The 14,010-nt window shown below is 45.0% G+C and overlaps 2 protein-coding genes across 2 annotated transcripts; one reads left to right on the forward strand and one right to left on the reverse strand.

Annotated features, from left to right (window-relative positions):
• Positions 1-226: 226 nt before the first annotated feature.
• Positions 227-5,231, forward strand: RPL36A (ribosomal protein L36a). Its single transcript, XM_083372234.1, has 5 exons — positions 227-355; positions 2,315-2,420; positions 3,618-3,685; positions 4,245-4,367; positions 5,077-5,231. Exons 1-5 carry the CDS (start codon positions 245-247, stop codon positions 5,095-5,097), a joined length of 429 nt encoding a protein of 142 aa, XP_083228360.1. The 5' UTR covers positions 227-244; the 3' UTR covers positions 5,098-5,231.
• Positions 5,232-5,351: 120 nt separating this feature from the next.
• Positions 5,352-13,411, reverse strand: GLA (galactosidase alpha). Its single transcript, XM_083372233.1, has 7 exons — positions 13,220-13,411; positions 11,386-11,560; positions 10,471-10,648; positions 9,595-9,686; positions 8,795-8,956; positions 7,424-7,621; positions 5,352-6,827 (listed from the first exon to the last, which is right to left on the reverse strand). The coding sequence occupies exons 1-7, from the start codon at positions 13,402-13,404 to the stop codon at positions 6,543-6,545; spliced, it is 1,275 nt and encodes a 424-aa protein (XP_083228359.1). The 5' UTR covers positions 13,405-13,411; the 3' UTR covers positions 5,352-6,542.
• Between the last annotated feature and the right edge of the window lie 599 nt (positions 13,412-14,010).

A 14,010-nucleotide genomic window follows, 5' to 3' on the forward strand; every position in this document is an offset into this window, starting at 1 on the left:
TCGTTAATTTATTTTGGGGCTGTTATTTAATTCTTTTTTAATTTTTGTATTGTTGTTTTTTATTGTTGTTAGCCGCCCTGAGTCCTTCGGGAGATAGGGCGGCATATAAGTCCCAAAAATAAATAAATAAATAAATAAACCTCTTTGCCTACAGTACTTGCTGTCCTGTCGCCTGCACTTCCTGCTTTTTCGGACAGATGGCAGTCGCGGTTCCCTTATTTCCTCCAAACCGTGTTGGCTGGGTATGGCGCTCTATCCTCCAAGCTTCCTTCCTTTTTTTTTCCTGCTCTATGGTCTTTACTTCCGCTTCCAGCGAGAGGCTCTTTCTCTGGGCGCCGCTAACGCCGGCAAGATGGTGAGTTAAGCGAATCCGGTTTCATCCGCCGCCGGGACGGAGGGTTGGGGCCTCGGAGCGGAGCCGAGGGAAGCGGCCAAGGCCGAATGCCGCGGCTGTGGGGCTCCCGTGGGACGTGGAGAAAAGGAACGTGGTTTTAGGTTTGGCAAAGCCGGAGCAAAATATGGAAGGAATTCAGGCTTGGGCCTAGTTCTCAGTGCAGCGGCCAATCAGATCTCTCTCAAAGACTCGGTGATGCTTAAAAGAACTGATCCCTGAACTTCAGTTTTCCTTCTCCCTCCCTGTCCCGTTTTCCTCTTACGTCGTGCATTTCCCATTGTAATTCTTGGCCTGAGCTAGGGAAGCTTGGCTCTTTTATGACTTGTGGACTTCAACTCCCAGAATCCCTGAGCCAACGTGGCTGGCTCAGGAATTCTGGGTGTTGAAGTCCACGAGTCATAAAAGAGCCAAGGTTGCCTACTTCTGGGCTTAGCTCTTGATCCCCAAGTCCAGGGGTAGGCAACCTTGGCTCTTTTATGACTCGTGGACTTCAGTTCCCAGAATTCCTGAGCCAGCCAAGCTGGCTCAGGAATTCTGGGAGTTGAAGTCCACCCCTGCCCAAGTCTGAGTATATGCGCTCTGGCAAAAGTACGAGTAGTCCTCGGCTTACAACCACAGTGGAGCCAAATATTTCTATTGTTAAGTGTGACGTTTGTTAAGTGACTTTTGCCCCATTTTACGCCTGTTCTTACCACAGTTAAGTGAATCCCTGCAGCTGATAAGTTAGTAATACCGTTGTTAAGTGAATCTGGCTTCCCCATTGATTTTGCTTGTCGGAAGGTCACAACAGGGGATCACGTGACCCCAGGAGACATGGCAACGGTCGTAAATACATGCCAGGGTCCAAATTTTGATCACACGACCGTAGGGATGCTGCAATTGCCGTAAGTGTGAAAAATGGTCATAAGTCACATTTGTCAGTGCCATTTTGGCTTTCAGCAGTCACTAAAGGAACTGTTGTAAATCGAGGACCACCTGCATCGGCTGTGAATTTTCAGTGTTGGCTTTTCCCCACGTTTCCTGTGAGGCAGGGATGGAAAGATCCTAGGCAACTCACGGATCTCTGAAATGATCAGTGAATCTGCCCATCCAGATCCAATCCAGAAATGAGTGTGGATTGTGGGTCATTTTGCAGTGCAGTGAAAGGGTGAAAAACGGAGCTTTGGACAAAGCACATCCATCGCTCCAGGGCTACAGAAACGAGCTATTTCTCCTGCCTGGAGGAGAAAGAATGAGACAATTCCCTTGGGTGTCCTTATTTGAATACCTCCTTAAATAGAAACCAACAAACTGGGTTGAAAGTAGCTTTCTCCCTGCTGTGGTGACTATGAGACTTTATTGTCATTGTGGGGAACTGTTAATTGTCCCGAATGCCACAATCAAGAAACATTAGTCTTGACCCAGAATGTAATATTATTCTTACAAGGTGCTGAGATGATTAGCCGTGTTCCTAAAGTGCTCCCAAATGCAAAATATTTGCCTGTGTGTTTTTTTTTTTACTTGTAAAAGAATGACATCGTCTGCAGCAAGTTTTGCAGTTAACAGACTAGCTAACCATATGCCTTTTACAGAGGCAAGAGTTTGCACATGGTAGAGTAAAACTGAGGCTGGCAATTTGTCTTTCTGCTTGCTGCAGGAAAGACCCTTTATCTTAGTAAGCTGGTGAACCCTTTGCAGCCTTGAGTTATTTTATAAATTAATACAGGCAGGAATTGAAATCTAATAAAAGAAACCCTGTTTCTGATGAGCCAAAAGGGTGCTTTCCAAACTTAGGGACTTCAAAATTCCAAGCAACAGACCCATCGTTCTGGAATTGAAGTCCACATTCAGAAAGAGAGAAGTCTCACTGGAATATTTGCATGTTTTTCCCTATGTGGCCAGAGAGTTTTATTAATTGGTGTAAAACGGATTCCTTGACAGGTGAACGTCCCCAAAACCCGCAGGACTTACTGCAAGAAATGTGGGAAGCATCAGCCCCACAAAGTCACCCAGTACAAGAAGGGTAAAGAGTCTCTCTACGCTCAAGGTGAGTTGTGTTGTTTGGCGCATCAGTCTCTAGTTAGCCCTCCATGCATTACAGCACTGCATTCTCACTTCCCGATTTCTTTTAATTATGAAAGAAAGGGGCCTTGTTTCCTTTCCACGCTTTGATTTATTCTTGGGCACAATTGCCGTTTGCATCCGTTTCTAAATATATACACGTGGGTTTTTTTGTTTTGTTTTTTTATAAAAAGCCTTTGTTTCTTCTCTTCAAGAGGAGAAAAGAGCCACCCTCTGAATTCATTTCCATCCAAACAAGAGATACAGAGGACACACAGCTTTCACATTGTACTAAATTTCTCTTTGTAAAAAAAAAAATCTTTAAACTGCTTGTACGTATTAATAATAAACCTTTATTCTCAAAGTACAAGATGTGTACATTGAGATTAGCTGAGCCTCTCCCCGTGCTCTCTCCCCCCAATACACAGTGACAACAAACCCTCCATCCTACCACACCATGTGAACCAACTATACCACACACCGGCCTCCCAAGTCAATTCTGCATAAGTTCACAGAGATTATGTCCCATTTAAAAGCCTAACAGCCCATGGATAAAAGCTATTTTTCAGCCTGTTGGTACGGCTGGCTATATTCCTATATCTCCTACCGGATGGTAGGAGAGTAAAGAGATACCGTCCAGGGTGTGAGTCATCCCTGAGAATCTTCCTCACTCTTCCAAGGCAACGAGCCCTGGCGAGGTCATCCAGTGGTGTCAGGGAACAGCCCACAATGTCTTGTGCTGTGCTCACTACCCTCTGTAATACTTTCCTGTCCACGACTGTCAGACCAGCGTACCAAACCACAATACCATACGAGAGGACGCTCTCCTTAGTAGACCAGTAAGAGGGTCATTAGCCGTTGTTCTACCCTGTTCTTCCGCAAGACCCTAAGAAAGTGAAGCCTCTGTATTAAGAACAAAAAGCCTCAAAAGTAGGGGGGGCTGGGAAAATTGTGCAGTTGGGCATTCTGAAAAGCCCAGAGGCCAAAGGGAAGCATTGAAACATTCCATAAACAATAACTGGTGTGTAAATTTCTAACTTTTGGGGGCCGTAGTATACAAAAATTCAGTAAATAAGGATGATTGTGTTGAAGTAACTGGTCCTGTTTGTTCACTCGGGAAGCTGAGAGTTTTGCAGTTGAGAAGAAACAGACCGTGGTTTTATCTGAGGAAACTTTCTTTTAGGAAAGCGGAGATATGACCGTAAGCGCAGCGGCTATGGTGGTCAAACAAAGCCCATCTTCCGGAAAAAGGTAAGCTTCCATCTGGGGGGCCCTGTATGCTGCCCAGACTGTTGAATCTTATTTGAAGAATTATATGTTGGGAGAGAGAGAATTTGAGCCCTTTTCTTTGTTAGGATGCTAACAGAGACTGTCAAGGGAATAGGGGGATGGCCTTGAAGAGTTGCCATCAAGGCAACGGTCCGATAAAAGGATCTTGGGCCCAGGCCAAGAAAATAACATGTCCCCAGAAGCCCTTCCATAATTTACACAAAGATCGAGTGAAGGAGGAGAGCACATTCAGACACGCAAGATACATTTACCGCAGCTGCAATAAAAGTAGTCCTCGACTATATGGCGTTGCTGTCTTTAGTCTGGTCTACCTTGTTGGACCGTGGCATTGTTGAGTAGGCCCCAAGTCAAGAAAGATTTTCCAGAAAATCAAGGTTTAGTAGCTTTCAAAGTCTGAAGCTTCCACTTCTGCATCTCACCACTTTGCCTCGCAGCAGACGTGGAGAAGGCCGACAAGGGTAATGTTTCTGAAATGACCTGGCTTGACGTTGTTATGACACCTTCTCTTTCCTGCTTGCAGGCCAAGACCACAAAAAAGATTGTGCTGAGACTGGAGTGCGTGGAACCGAACTGCAGGTCGAAGAGGATGCTGGCCATTAAGAGATGCAAGCACTTCGAGTTAGGAGGAGACAAGAAGAGAAAGGTACCACTTGAGCTATGTTCTGGGCAGTGGTTGAGCCGTTACTTTAGCGCAGGGCTCTTCAAACTTGGCAACTTTGAGACTTGTGGACTTCAAACTCAGGGCTGGCTGAGGAATTCTGGGAGTTGAAGTCCACAAGTCTTAAAAGTTGCCAGGTTTGAAGAGCCCCGGTTTCGTGTTACCAAACAAGACTGGCCTGTTTGGATGATGATGTGCTTAGCAGTTCTGGGAGATGGCAGCTTTCATTTGGAACACCAGATTAGCCGCTGAATTGGGTGGAATGCAAACGATAAATAGAAAGCATTTAATAAGGAATATAGAGAAATGTGATCAATTTGAGTAGTTTTCTTTTACTAGCATATTTGAAGTTACATCTTTTGTTCTTTTTTAAAATAACATCTGTGTGGATATGGTGATAAAATAAGACAGTCCTAGAGTTATGCTGTCCAACTTGTCATAAAACCACAGGGAATAGGGATTGCAGCCTATCACACTTGGGGAAAAAAAATCCAGGTTGGAGAATGGTATCTGGGGCTTCCTAGAATCTCATCTCCCAAGATCCCGAATGCATAAATTTGTAATGAAGTCTGGGTATATTTTCAGTTTTCTAAGAGGAGGATTCTTTTCAAATTGAAAATTTATCAAATGAAATGTGTTTTCATTTGTCACTGTGGCAGATCCTCAGTTGATGTCTTTATTTCTCTTTTGACAGGGCCAGGTCATCCAGTTCTAGATACTCTTTGGTATGGTACCCATTAAAATTCTATCAGAACACAATGATCTGTTGTACTTTCTTTGTTGCTCATTGTTGGGAGATATCCTTAAGAGTTCATCTGATACGAAGACTGTTCTTCCCACAAAGTGCACATTGGTAACAAAATAAGGCATGTCATTAGCTGAAGAAACTGCTCCTGATTTGGGAAATTAAATGTGGGAGGGAAGGCTTCTTCAGTTGTCTCTTGCCTTTTGGGTAAGAGTTTCTGTCCAATTCCACCACACATTTTAATTTACACATTAAACTGTTTAGTACATTATATTCAAAAGCATATCATATTAAAGCATATTAAAATCTACTCAAAATAAGTTCAAAAGCAAAAAAAAGTAAAACTGCTCCACATTCTTTATTTTCAAGACATCCATTGCAATTTTTAATGTACATTTTTATTAAAAGAGCGCAATAGACTTATCTTCTGCTTGAAGAAAAACTTGCACAAAACTTTTGACCTTTTATTCTCCTTCTGCGAACTGGCTCAAAAGAATTGGTTAGATTCCTTTTGTCTTCATTCCTTCAAGCATTAACAGCAACTGGAATAAACGTGACAGTTTGGCTGACGTGATCATAAGCTGGGCCCTCAAGTCAGTGGCTGCGTTGGGGAAAGCTACCGGTAGCACACGCCAGTGAGGCAGAAAAGATTTATTCAGCTTGGAGCAAAAAGCATTTTAATGAACTGCAAAATTCAGGTTCAGACGTTAAGGGCTGGAATTCTCAAGGTCAAAGTGGGGTAGTGCCATTGGGAGGTAGGTGCAGACTTTAGAGACTTCTGCAACTCACCAAAAGTTGCACCGAGTTACATAGTACTTTTAAAATCTATGTGTTGGATTTTAGTGGACTGACAAAAGCGCGCCCAAATCCTCGTTAAGAATTTCTTCAGTTATTGCACAATCTGCCCGTAGAGCTATTGCAGGGGTAGGCAACCTTGGCTCTTTTATGACTGGCAGACTTCAACTCCCAGAATTCCTGAGCCAGCTCTGCTGGCTCAGGAATTCTGGGAGTTGAAGTCCGCCAGTCATAAAAGAGCCAAGGTTGCCTAACCCGGAGCTATTGCATCCTTGCATATTTTGAGCCAGTGATGGTGGAGAAGCAGTTGCAAGTATATACAACTGCAGTCATCTTTTTTTGTGTCCTGGCAAAGCCCACAGCACAGGAAAACAAGCTGCTATTGTACCACAACAGTTGTGTTTGTAAACAATCAGAGCTAATTTTGCTTCCAGCTGTGCCTCCAGAAAAAAAGAAATTCATCCTTTTGAGGTTTAAAATCCGAGAATTCCGAAAAGACCATCTCCGCATTTCTTGACCGTCGGCTTCCTGAGGGATTTTCCTTTGATTTCCTTTGGGAGGGTTTCTTAGGCTGCCTTAGATCCTCTTGAAGGCATTTGCAAGGGGAGAATGTTGTCACGTTACAATGGAAAAAGCGTGCTTGGGTTCACCACTATCTTCAGCAATACAGTCCCAGTTGGGTTCACCACCAGCTTCAAAAATGAAACCCAGTTGTGTAGCCCCAAATCTCTCCTGGTAGGAAGAATTTGCTGGATCAAACAACTGGGATTACAAGCTAAGCCGTTGCCGAGGATCATGGTAGCAAGGACATAGGACTGTGGCCCACCCATCTCCTGCCGGTTTATTACAGCAACAGCAAACGCTCCATCCGAGAGCGGGCGTTCCCACAGCTCAAAGCTTTTGTCCTAAGGAGAGTAACCTCAAGTCAGAAGAAGCACGAATGCACCCTTAGTCAGATTACACAGTAAGAGGCCAAGAATGGATGCATTAAACAAATCCAGTCTACCTCTTTGATCTTGTTACGGAGGGCATCATTTAATAATTGTAAAACTGATAAGCATTGAAATGTAACCTCCTTAGTTCTCAAAGTTAACCATCACCAAGGATACATAGAAGAATACTCGTAAGTTCGTATCAATTCCTTCTAACCAGGCGTGTATTTCAGAGTACATTTATGACACAAAACACATTAAAGCTAATGGAATGTTTCAGGGACGATGGATCTATTAATTTCTAAAATATGTCATTCATGGTGATCTTTTTTTATCATTTCTGTAATGGCACGCAAATGGCAAAAGGATGCAAGCAATGTAAACATAAACTTAAGGGCTTTGTCAAGGCTGCTTTGGGTGCAACGGGCTTATATGTTTATTCAAGGATGAAAATGTTGGTTGCATTCGAAATCCAATAAATAGGGGAGGGAGGTATCTTAAATCACAATTACAGTGTAATATAACTCTCTCCTTGACCTGCAAGGTGAAAACCCCAGGGATGGTCTTACCTTGGTAATTCGGTAGCCCTGCTTGCCCAGAGGATCCTGGTTGATCGCTATCACTTCCTTGTTCTGGAGGAGAGCCTTGGCCTTGGAGCTGATCTGACGCAGGTCATTGGACATCAGCAGCGGAGCTGCCATAATAGCCCAAAACGCCATCTGTGTTATTTGCTGGTCCCAGCTCAGTCCAAAATTTCCAACCACAAGCTGGAAAGAAAAGTGCCTTTCACACTACAAAATTCAGCTGGAGAGTAGGAACTGAGAGAGCCTGGCAATGAAAGTCTCCTTGCCCAGGCACACAAAAGGATCACAGAGGAGTTCCTGACTCAACCCCTGGGAGATTCCCCTTCAAAAAAAACCAAACCAATTTGCAGGTGATCTCTTGGAAGCTGGGTTCACGCATCGTGTTAAGCCAAAATCCAAAGAAACCAGGTTATGGGTTATTAGTGCAATGTCTGGAACGCCTTCCCTGCCAGTTTCAGCTCATGCTGGGCGGTGAATTCTTCTGCAGCTTTTACACTTGACGCAGAAGAAGGGAACAAGGCTCACAAATTCCATGCACTGGGGACGCGGGCGGGTCTGCCGCCGCTTTCCTCCAAACCAACTCTTGCATTTCACTAGTTGCTGACTGGGCCCCTTTCCTCTGCTCCCAGGGTGCTCTAATGGCTACTCTTGCTAAACTTACTTGGCTGAAATTTCCTGCCATTTTGAAAGAGGAAATAGGACAGTAAGCCTGACAGCAAGGGTTTTTTTTTGTCAACTGCTCAGGAGTTGCTTTGGTGAGACTGGCGACGTGGATGGTTTGATAAGATGAATAAACCTTTAAAAAGACCTCACCCACTTTGCCTCCCTGCCCTACTTCTGGAACACATCAAGTTCCCCAAAATGTCACAGGAACCCCCATAAAACTAGATACTGTCCATGGGAAAAAGCTATTACTTCAGCGCTCCAATTTTTAAACGTCTGGGGATTCTCAGTCATCCCAGTCATAGCTGTCTCAAGGTGCTTCCCCCCCCCCACAAAGGTAACTCGACTGTTTTTTTTCCTTGAGAAAGAAGAGGTTTGGCTTCTCGTCTAAGAAGCTTCATCGGTTCTGGCAGGTCCATCACCCCACTATCCTGCCAGAACCGATGAAGCTTCTTCGAGGAGAAGCGAAATGTCTTCTTCTCAAGGAAAAAAACCAATCCAATTGCCTTTTGCGGGGGGGGGGGGGAAATCACCTTTGAGATTCCAAGTGTTACAATTTAAAGCAATAATCAATCATGTGTCAGCCTACTGATTTTACTTTGATTTTACCATTTTGGTTTGATGAATAAGCAGGCCAATTAACAGAGGCATTTACACCGGCTTGGCAATTGGCCCCAGGGCAGGTTTTCTTACCATGTCTGGGTCATTCCAGCCGCCCGGCCCTGCTACGTCAACCAGAATGTCTTGCTGTGAAGAAGTCCAATCTAAGATATTCTTGATGCTGGTCCAGGCATCAGAGACGTCAGCATAATTCCTCCAGTAATTGCAGTATTGTTTAATTTCTGTATAGTTGACCTGCCAGGAAAAAAAAAACGCAAAGGAGAGACGTTAATTTCATATCTTCAGCCTTTAGAAATTGAGTAGAAGAGAGTCAAGAATCAGAAAAGGCTTTTCAAGTTGCAAGTGGGAGAACCTCATAAACAAACAGTAAGGTAAAGGTTCCCCCGCACATGCGTGCTAGTCGTTTTCGACTCTAGGGGCTGGTGCTCATCTCCGTTTCAAAGCCAAACAGCCAGCGCTTGTCTGAGGACGTCTCCGTGGTCCTGTGGCCGGCATGACTAGATGCCAAAGGCTCACGGAACGCTGTTACCTTCCCACCGTAGTGGTCCCCATTTTTCTACTTGCATTTTTACGTGTTTTCAAACTGCTAGGTTGGCAGAAGCTGGGACGAGTAACAGGCGCTCACTCTGTTACGCGGCACTCGGGATTCGACCCGCCAAACTGCCGACCTTCTGATCAACAAGCTCAGCGTCCTAACCCACTGAGCCACCGCGTCCCAAACAAACAGTACAACTGAACAAACTTGAGAAATTTTAGGAAGCTGCTTTAATACGGAGTCAGATCTCGGCTTGACACAGGTAAGCATTCTTTACCAGACACGTACAACCTGGTGACTGTTTTCTCCTAGAAAGATCAAAAGAATCCCCCCTTACCTTTTCAAAGGGTCTCTGGTAAAGTGGCCATTCACAGGAATAGACAATATTTCTGCCAGTTTTATTTAAAGCGAAAGACATTTTCTTATAACCTGGTAGGAGAAAGAAACACCCCGTCGTTAAAATATTCCAGCCTTTCCCAACATCTGCAACATCAAGCCAAGCTTGACTTCTCTGGACTACAGGTAGTCCTCCTTTAGTGACCACAGTTCAGATTGGCAACTCCATCATTACGTGACACCGTTGCTCAGTGAAACTCCAACCGTTACAATCTTGCATCAGCTTTCTTTCGCTTATAGGCCTCCCAAGGTCAGAAATGAAGGGACTGAGTTGCAAAATTGCCCTTGAATTGTAACTGTGAATGGTGGCTAAACGAGGCAGTTGCTAAATAAGGACTCTTTATTTAGACACAGAATCACAGGATTGGAAAGGGCCGTGGAGATCTTCTAGCCCAGCCATCTTCCCAGAAGATGGTAGAAGCACTCATTAAAAATGGCAGAAAATTTAAGACAGCATAGTGCCAGACAGGTGGCAGCAAAGCACAAATATAAATTGCCAAAGTCTAGCTGGTATATATTTATAAGGCTTTCCAGATAAACTAACAAACTAGAGGCCAACGGTGGCTTGTCAGCTACACTTTATCACAGAGTTGTCCAACCTTGGCAACTTTAAGACTTGTGGACTTCAGCTCCCAGAATTCCCTAGCCAACAAGTGGTCAATGTTGGACAACCCTGCTTTATGAGATATTGGTTGTGTGAATCCTTCCAGCTGTGGCTTATTCAACAGATCACAGGAAAAACCAGCCAAGGCTTAGCAGGTTGCATGAACTTCACAGTTACATCCTTTACTGACTCCGCTTCCTGTCGCAAACACACCTTCAGCCATCTCATCCAGAGTCCCAAAGTCACATCCGTCGAATTTCAGCAGATCCACCCCCCAGCTGGCAAAGGTCTCTGCATCCTGTTCGTAGTGGCCGTAGCTGCCGGGAAATCCAGCACATGTTCTATTCCCAATGTCGGCATAAATGCCCAGCTTCAGCCCTTTGGAGTGGACCTGAATCATGGATGCCAACAGGAAAAGCAAAGGCAAGATCAGAAAACAGCAGGCAAGTTACATTTCCTAAGCATTCCTCAAAAAAATAAAACAAAACATACTCAAGTTACTTTCTCAACCTGGCATTCTCCAGACGTGTGGGCCTATATACTCAAAAATCCCCAGCAAGTATAGAATGCAAAATTATAGCTCTAAAATATCTGCTTTTAAGGGGCCCAGACAGAGAGAGGGCGAGAAAGACAAAGAAAAATGCCGTCAATCAGCAGGAGCAGAAATTTAGATTACAGGCGCAGATTAGTTTTATCAACACATTCTAGAGGAAATATCCAGGTGAAACCACCACCCACAGTTGCAGCCTACCTCTAAATATCAGTTGCTGAAAACAGAGAGCAAGGGATCCGAAGTCCCATTATGGTCTGCCTTCAAGATTTGAGAAAAACAATCAGAGACAGAGAGTCAACCTCCAGCCCAAGTTAGAACTTTTTGATTTGATCCAGCAGAATGATTCTTATGGAATTGTGGAGAAAGTGAGTTAGGAGAGTAATTTATGGTTTATACAGAAGGCAAAGTAAAAATAGCTTTTGTTTAGAAAATCTCTCCCACCTTCTTTGGAGGGAAATCGTATTAACAACAGCAGCAGCAACAGTTGCCATCCACCTGGCATTCCTGACTTTTAACTTCCAGCTTCCCCAACTTGGAAGAAGCCCCCAGGAGAAAATTCCCAAGCACCCACTCACATAGTCTGCGAGTTTCTTAATCCCACTGGGGAAGCGTTTGGGGTCTGGCTGCAGCCGTCCCTGTTCATCACGGGTGGGAGCCATCCAACAATCATCGATGCACAGGAAGTGGTACCCAACGTCCTTCCATCCCTCCGACGCCATCCGGTCAGCCATCTGCATGAAGAGCTGTTCACTGGGAGCAGAGAAGGAGGGCAAAAGGTCAGAAGGGAATAAGGATGTACAAACTGGGGGAAAAAGAAAAGAACAGTTGTGTCTTTCATTCCCTGGGAAGCTTCAGATTGTCTGAATAGCAACAGGTCTGACATTTCCTACCCAAAGTAGCCACGTTCTAACCTAGCCCAAACCACTGATGTTCTGCATGCAGATATGGGCAGAACACTGCCCCCTTCCTAGTCTGAAGGCCAAGGCTGGCCTGATTGGTACATTGTAATTGGTTATATAGGTAGTCCTTGATTTACAACAGATCATTTAGTGACCGTTCAAAGTTACAATGGCACTGACCGTTTTTCACACTTACAACCGTTGCAGCATCCCTGTGGTCATGTGATCAAAATTCAGGTGCTTAGCAACTGGTTCATATTTATGCCGGTTGCAATTTCCTGGGGGGGGGTGTGTCACGTGATCAGTTTTTGCAAACTTCTGACGTGGAAAGTCAACGGAGAATCCTGATTCAGTTAACAACCACGTTAACAGGGGCAATGATTCGCTCAGCCACTGTGGCAAGGAAAGTCGTAAAATGGGGCAAAACTCACCTAAATGTTTCACTTAGCAACGTAAAATTGTGGTCGCAAATTGTGGTCTCCCTGCACTTGGCTTACTCCTGCTTGGTGAATAAACCAGAAGTGGCTGGATACACACAAGAAAGGTTGAGCAATATAAGAGGCCACAGGAGCCCTTTTCACCACAAAACACTTGGAAAGACTGTATCCTAGATTCCACTCAGAAGTTAGAAATTCCCAAACACAATCTCCACCATTCAGCTGGGGGTAATTACACAAGGGGGTAATTTGACAATATGCTGGAGTTACTAATCTGTGGTTTTGGTTTTTGTGGGAGTAATGACATTCAAGATCAGGAAAAGGAGTAATTGGGTCAAATAGTTTTAAGACCCACGGATCTATGGTAGATACGTATCTCTACTGCCATTGTCAACCTCCCATCGCCCGGTTCACTCCCACAGAGTCGGCCTCCTCAGGGTGCCTCGGCCAGCCGTGACCTGAAGAGCCAGTTGTTCCAGCAAGCGGGCCTGGACTGACTACGATTTTAATTAGCTTTTTACTGGTTTTTAAATGGTCATATAATTATTGTATTTATTGTTTAATTCTTTAAATTTTCTATTTTATGTTTTTAATTTTTATTGTTGTGCGCCGTCCTTCGGGAGAAGGGCGGCATATAAATTTAATAAAATAAATAAATCAAATAAATCCTGCTGAAGAAAAATCACAGCCTCCATTCAAATTGCCAGGATCGACAAAATGCCATGACTTTCAGCTGTTTGGTTGATGAAAACACTAGCAGAATTCCAGTGACAACCTTCCAGTCCTTTAAAAAAAAAATCCCAACATTTCTAATAAACTTGATTGATTCCCAGCATGCCTGGCTGAGGAATTCTGGGAGTTAAAGTCCACTAGTCATAAAAGGGTCAAGTGTGAAGACCCCTCCCAGAATTCCTCAGCCTGGCACGCTGGCTGAGGAATTCTGGGAGTTGAAGTCCACCAGTCATAAAGGGGTCAAGTTTGAAGACCCCTCCCAGAATTCCTCAGCCTGGCATGCTGGCTGAGGAATTCTGGGAGTTGAAGTCCACCAGTCATAAAGGAGCCAACTGTCCTACCTGATGCAGTCGCGGGGCTCCCGCTCGCAGTCCGTCTGGCAGAGGAAGCGCTCCCAGTGCAGCCACCCCATGGGCGGCGTCCGCGCCAGCCCGTTGTCCAACGCGGCGGCCAAACCCGCTGCCGCCGCCGCCAGCAGCGCGCTCAGCCACAACTCCGCGCCCCTCCGCTCTCGCCCTCCGGCCATTCCGGCTTCTCTCCTCTGAATCAGGCTGGGACTCTCGGAACGATGCGCTTCGGCCAATCGCAGCCCTCCGCTCCTCCCTCTTGACCAATCGCAGCCCTCCGCTCCTCCCTCTCGGCCAATCGCCTCCCGCAGGAGGAAAAGAAGCTGAAAAACTTCTCCCTCTTGTGATGGAAGTTGGGTCGTGTGACGCGCGTGTCACGTGACTGGGCAGAGTGCCCCCTGTTAACCAAAGGCTGTTCAAACTTGGGCCTTTTTATGACTTGGGGACTTCAACTCCCAGAATTCCTCAGCCAGCGTGCACTGAGAGGAATGAAGCTCTGAGGGGTGTGCCTCTGTCTGTGTGTGTGTGTAGATAGATAGATAGATAGATAGATAGATAGATAGATAGATAGATAGATAGATAGATAGATAGATAGATAGATAGATAGATAGATAGATCAGGGCTCTTCAAACTTGCCCCTTTTTATGACTTGTGGACCTCAACTCCCAGAGTTCCTCAGACAGCGTGCCTGGCTGAGGAACTCTGGGAGTTGAAGTCTACAAGTCATAAAAGGGCCAAGTTTGGAGGACCCCGCTGTTAACTGTTCACCTTCAGCGTTAATATAA

This window comes from Vipera ursinii (genome assembly GCF_947247035.1).
Source record: "Vipera ursinii genome assembly, chromosome: 12".
NCBI classification, from domain to species: domain Eukaryota; kingdom Metazoa; phylum Chordata; class Lepidosauria; order Squamata; family Viperidae; genus Vipera; species Vipera ursinii.

Bases quoted from the DNA above. Each gene is read 5' to 3' on its own strand.
- GLA (XM_083372233.1), bottom strand. From the start codon at position 13,404: ATGGCCGGAGGGCGAGAGCGGAGGGGCGCGGAGTTGTGGCTGAGCGCG. The intron at 8,957-9,594 runs GTAAGGGGGGAT...TTTTCCTGGCAG, and splicing joins ACCAGAGACCCTTTGAAAAG to GTCAACTATACAGAAATTAA. The intron at 7,622-8,794 runs GTAAGAAAACCT...TTTTCTTTCCAG, and splicing joins GCTGGAATGACCCAGACATG to CTTGTGGTTGGAAATTTTGG.
- RPL36A (XM_083372234.1), top strand. From the start codon at position 245: ATGGCGCTCTATCCTCCAAGCTTCCTTCCTTTTTTTTTCCTGCTCTAT. The intron at 2,421-3,617 runs GTGAGTTGTGTT...ACTTTCTTTTAG, and splicing joins AGAGTCTCTCTACGCTCAAG to GAAAGCGGAGATATGACCGT. The intron at 4,368-5,076 runs GTACCACTTGAG...CTCTTTTGACAG, and splicing joins GAGGAGACAAGAAGAGAAAG to GGCCAGGTCATCCAGTTCTA.